General features: G+C 35.3%; 1 protein-coding gene across 1 annotated transcript; it reads left to right on the forward strand.

The window, feature by feature from the left end:
- Positions 1-483: 483 nt before the first annotated feature.
- On the forward strand, positions 484-4,099 carry LOC107897074 (vacuolar-processing enzyme). Its single transcript, XM_016822413.2, has 9 exons — positions 484-781; positions 970-1,134; positions 1,232-1,388; positions 1,523-1,608; positions 1,702-1,901; positions 2,267-2,315; positions 2,522-2,731; positions 3,327-3,533; positions 3,638-4,099. Exons 1-9 carry the CDS (start codon positions 572-574, stop codon positions 3,818-3,820), a joined length of 1,467 nt encoding a protein of 488 aa, XP_016677902.2. The 5' UTR covers positions 484-571; the 3' UTR covers positions 3,821-4,099.
- Positions 4,100-4,575: the final 476 nt, after the last annotated feature.

Raw genomic sequence — 4,575 nt, forward strand, 5'->3', positions numbered from 1 at the left:
ATTAAGCTGAGTTTAATTTTTTTTTTTACTCTTAAGCTAATTCAATTCGTTCTATTTCACTGTTTATAAATAATAAAAAGTACAAAAATATTTTTTATTATTTTTTATATCTTTTTCATTATTCAATTTAAGTATAAGTAATTTTCATAATATTTATTAGATTAGAATATTTATTGATTTTATTTTAAAAAATAAAAATGAAAATTGGGTGTTTTTGAGTTTTCCGTTTTCCATGAAAAAAAAAAAGCAACCAATAAGAGACAACTACGTAATACACATTTCGACTCCGCGGGTCCCATTAAAAGCCGACGAAAATCAACTTGGCCACCTCCCGTTTTTCATCGCTCTCATCACAACCGTTTTTCTTTTTTACTCTTGAAGGAACAAAACCGTTAATTTTTATGGGTCCCCAAATGAACGTCCCAGATGCAATCATAAGTTTCCATCAATAAAAGTGGCTCCTGGGCCCGCCAATACCATAGCTAATATCTAAATTTATGCTTATAATAACTTAGCTGCAAAGCCTTTGAATTTTGCATTATCTTCAATTTCTTCTTTTGTTGGCCAAATCATGACCACTCTCGTGACCGGTGTGTTTCTCCTCCTACTATCCGTCGCCGGCGTCGTCTCCGCTGCTAGATATATCACCGGTGATGTCCTCCGGTTACCTTCGGAAGCTTCAAGGTTCTTCCAATGGAGGAGCGATGATGATGAAGTTGGTGGCACAAGATGGGCGGTCCTGATTGCTGGATCTAATGGATATTGGAATTACAGGCATCAGGTTATAGCTTTTCTTTAAAATTCAATTTTTCTTTATCGTTTTCATGAGTTTTTTTGAAAATATTTATGATTGAACTTTTAATGTCAACCTCCACTCCACTTCAACAAAGTAAATTATTAAAAAAGCTTTTCACTTATTGGTTGTTTGATCGGTCTTAAATTTGTTAAAATTATTGATAATTGTTCCAGGCTGATGTTTGTCATGCTTATCAACTCCTAAGGAACGGTGGTTTGAAAGAGGAAAATATCATTGTCTTTATGTACGATGATATCGCTTTCAATGAAGAAAACCCTAGGCCTGGTGTTATCATTAACAATCCTCATGGCGATGATGTTTATAAGGGAGTCCCAAAGGTCTGTTCTTTTTTTATTTTTCTTTTTGTAAAAACAAATCATTATTAATTTTACAATTACTGATTATAATCGTTGCCTAATTGTTGTCCTTTTGCAGGACTATACTGGAGAAGATGTTAATGTTCACAACTTTTTTGCGGCTCTCCTCGGAAACAAGTCTGCTATCACCGGGGGTAGCGGGAAGGTTGTCGATAGTGGCCCCGATGATCATATCTTCTTATACTACACTGACCATGGGGGTCCCGGTGTCCTTGGTTAGTAATATCTCATTAGCAGTTACTTTTTTATAGCTCTCTGATTGTGCCTTAGCTTCGTATTTATTATTTGCAGATTCTAGTATTTGATACTTGCTTTTGAAGCTGTTAATGTTTCTTTTGTGTTAATCCAGGGATGCCTACCTTTCCTTATCTTTATGCTGATGACTTGATTGAGGTTTTAAAGAAAAAGCATGCTTCAGGGAATTATAAAAGCATGGTAATTTGATGTTTTAAAATTTTCGATTTCTGGATGTGTTTTCTTGTCATCTTTCTGCCGTTTTTAATTTCTTATCTGCATGTAACTTTGCAGGTATTCTATCTTGAAGCTTGTGAGTCAGGTAGTATCTTTGAGGGTCTTCTTCCTCAGGGGTTGAATATCTATGCAACCACAGCATCAAATGCGGAAGAGAGTAGCTGGGGAACCTATTGTCCCGGAGAGTACCCAAGTCCTCCCCCAGAATATGAAACCTGCTTGGGAGACTTGTACAGTGTCGCTTGGATGGAGGACAGGTTGGTATTCAAGCATGATCACCATATAAGTCCTTTTCATTTATATTTGGGAATATGGGTTCTGCAATTATTTTGAAATTGAAACTGATTGTCTAGACCTGTTTTAACGAGATTTCGGGAAGTTGTATATAAGTTAAGTTCAGTTTATTTCCTGGCTGCACCTTGTTGAATTTTGGAGTTAGTAGACAAATTACAAAATCAGAGGCAAAATGGGTGTTATACATGTAAATTTCATTCTTTTAGTATGATCTAGACTAGAATAGGATAGGAGATCTTTTAAAACTGAGGAATCAGTTTTCCCTTAAAAAAAAAAAAAGAATTACATACGTTGGTGTGAATCCTAACATTCTGTTTCTGTTGAGCAGTGACATGCATAATCTGCGGACAGAGACTTTGCACCAGCAATATGAACTTGTAAGGCTTTTAAGAGAGTGTATTTGCGTGAACCCTTTCATTTATTTTATCAAGAGAAAGATGAAAATTTCAATATCATTTTGTATTATAGTTATTGATTACTATTTAGATCTAAGAAATATAAAAAATATAACCAGAAATGGGAGGTCTAAGTTCTTTTGCCGTCAAATTTGAGCTCCAATGACTCATTTTGCTGGCTTTTGCAGGTGAAAAAGAGGACTATCAATGGTAATTCTGCATATGGCTCTCATGTCATGCAATATGGTGATGTAGGGCTTAGCAAGGACAGTCTCTTTGCATACTTGGGTACAAACCCTGCAAATGATAACTTCACCTTTGTTGACGAGAACTCCTTGGTGCCACCTACAAAAGCTGTTAACCAGCGTGATGCTGATCTTGTCCATTTTTGGTATAAGGTTTGTGTCTTATGTCCTTTGACTTATATATTAAACACAAGAATTGCTTCTTCCCTAGCTTAGAATCTGTAATTCGGAGTTGATTTAACTAAGTGAAGAATATGACAACTTAGATCGGTAATACATGGGTATTATCAGGGGTGAAGTCAGGATTTTCATGTTAGGGGGCTGATATAAAATAATAAATTTTGGGGGCACAAAGTTAAAAAAATTGTGTTAAAAGGGCTTAAATTGAATCATTAGTATTGATTAAGGGCCAAAATATAACTTTTCCATTTTAACAAAGGTGGGATCAAGCACCCTTTGGATCCACCCCTGGGTATTATAAACCTTATGGGGTTAATAAATGCAAGATGGATGCTACTCTATAAAGCATATAAGCGGCTAATGTGTTTTTAATGGAGCATAACTAGGCCTGATGCTGTGGCAGAATTTGAAAGGAACCCATACTGTGAATTTTTGCATCTCTTTCTTTAAAATGCTTTCATTCAGAATGAATGTAAAACACGAACAGTTGTTTCGTGTATTTGAAAGCAGCCTCTATGCTAGTTTTAGATCCCATCTAACTCGGAGGTTCCCCTGACCTACTTTGCAGTATCGCAAGGCACCTGAAGGCTCTGTTAGGAAGACTGAAGCCCAAAAGCAGTTTGTTGAAGCCATGTCTCATAGAATGCATATAGACCACAGTGTGAAACTCATTGGCAAACTTTTATTTGGAATTGAAAGAGGCTCGGAAGTCCTGAACACCGTTCGACCAGCTGGCCAACCTCTTGTCGATGACTGGAAATGCCTCAAGAAAGTGGTAAACTTGTTCACCCTCACCCTCAACCTCAACCTCAACCTCAACCTCAACCTCAACCTCTTTCCTTTCTTTTGTCTTACTCCTTTCTTTTGTCTTCAAAACAGGTGAGGACTTTCGAAACACATTGTGGATCACTAGCCCAATACGGGATGAAACACATGCGATCCCTTGCAAACATCTGCAATGCCAGGATTCAGACAGAACAGATGGCTGAGGCATCGGCACAAGCTTGTGTCAGCGTTCCTACTGGTCGTTGGAGCTCTCTTCAGAAAGGGTTCAGTGCATAAAAATACCACTGGAATCGGCAAATATTATCGGCCAAAGCTTGGATTATGTTTGGATTTACTGTGTTTTCTTATATCCCGAATAGTTCGAATGGTGCTGCATTTTGATGATTATTCATGCGGTTTCTTATTTCTGAAGTTATGTCGGAGCAACTCTAATACCAGACTGCTAAATTTATGTAAATATGCTTTAGGATGTGTTCTATAATACACGACGATGTTTGTATATAAATGATCTATGATTGAACTATCATAAATGAAAAGAAATGCTTGTTTTAATTATCTTTAAATTGTTACAAATATAATAATGTGTTAATAAGTAATAAAATATTATTATAAGTTATATTTAACTTTTGATTTCAATCTTTTTTTTTATCAAGGTTTTGGTTAAATTGTAAGGTGAGATTTGAAAATTTCGAGATGGTTAATGCATTATTTGAGATATAGATTTAGCTATTGTTTTTTATATTGTGATTTGTTTTGTTGAAGTTGGTTTTTTTGAATTTGACAATTGTTTCTATGTTGAGATTTTCTATCTTGTTCAAGTTAATTTTTTATATTTAAAAAAAAAGTTGGGAAAAAAACTTTAAATCTGCATGTGGTAATAATTGTTGGGTAAAAATAAAAGTTCGATTTTTATGTGTGAACAATTGTTTAGTTAAATGATTAACTTGGATAAAGAAACAATTCAAGCCTTAATGTAAAAACTATTGTCAAGTTCATACCCCAAAAAATGTATTAACCCATTTCAAGATTTC

The sequence above is a fragment of the Gossypium hirsutum genome, chromosome A06 (assembly GCF_007990345.1).
Source record: "Gossypium hirsutum isolate 1008001.06 chromosome A06, Gossypium_hirsutum_v2.1, whole genome shotgun sequence".
Lineage (NCBI taxonomy): Eukaryota > Viridiplantae > Streptophyta > Magnoliopsida > Malvales > Malvaceae > Gossypium > Gossypium hirsutum.

What these genes read in the sequence shown, in the direction of transcription:
- LOC107897074 (XM_016822413.2), top strand. Translation starts at nt 572, where the DNA reads ATGACCACTCTCGTGACCGGTGTGTTTCTCCTCCTACTATCCGTCGCC. An exon ending in TTTATAAGGGAGTCCCAAAG is followed by an intron (nt 1,135 to 1,231) that starts GTCTGTTCTTTT and finishes GTCCTTTTGCAG; the next exon opens with GACTATACTGGAGAAGATGT. An exon ending in GGAAATGCCTCAAGAAAGTG is followed by an intron (nt 3,534 to 3,637) that starts GTAAACTTGTTC and finishes TCTTCAAAACAG; the next exon opens with GTGAGGACTTTCGAAACACA.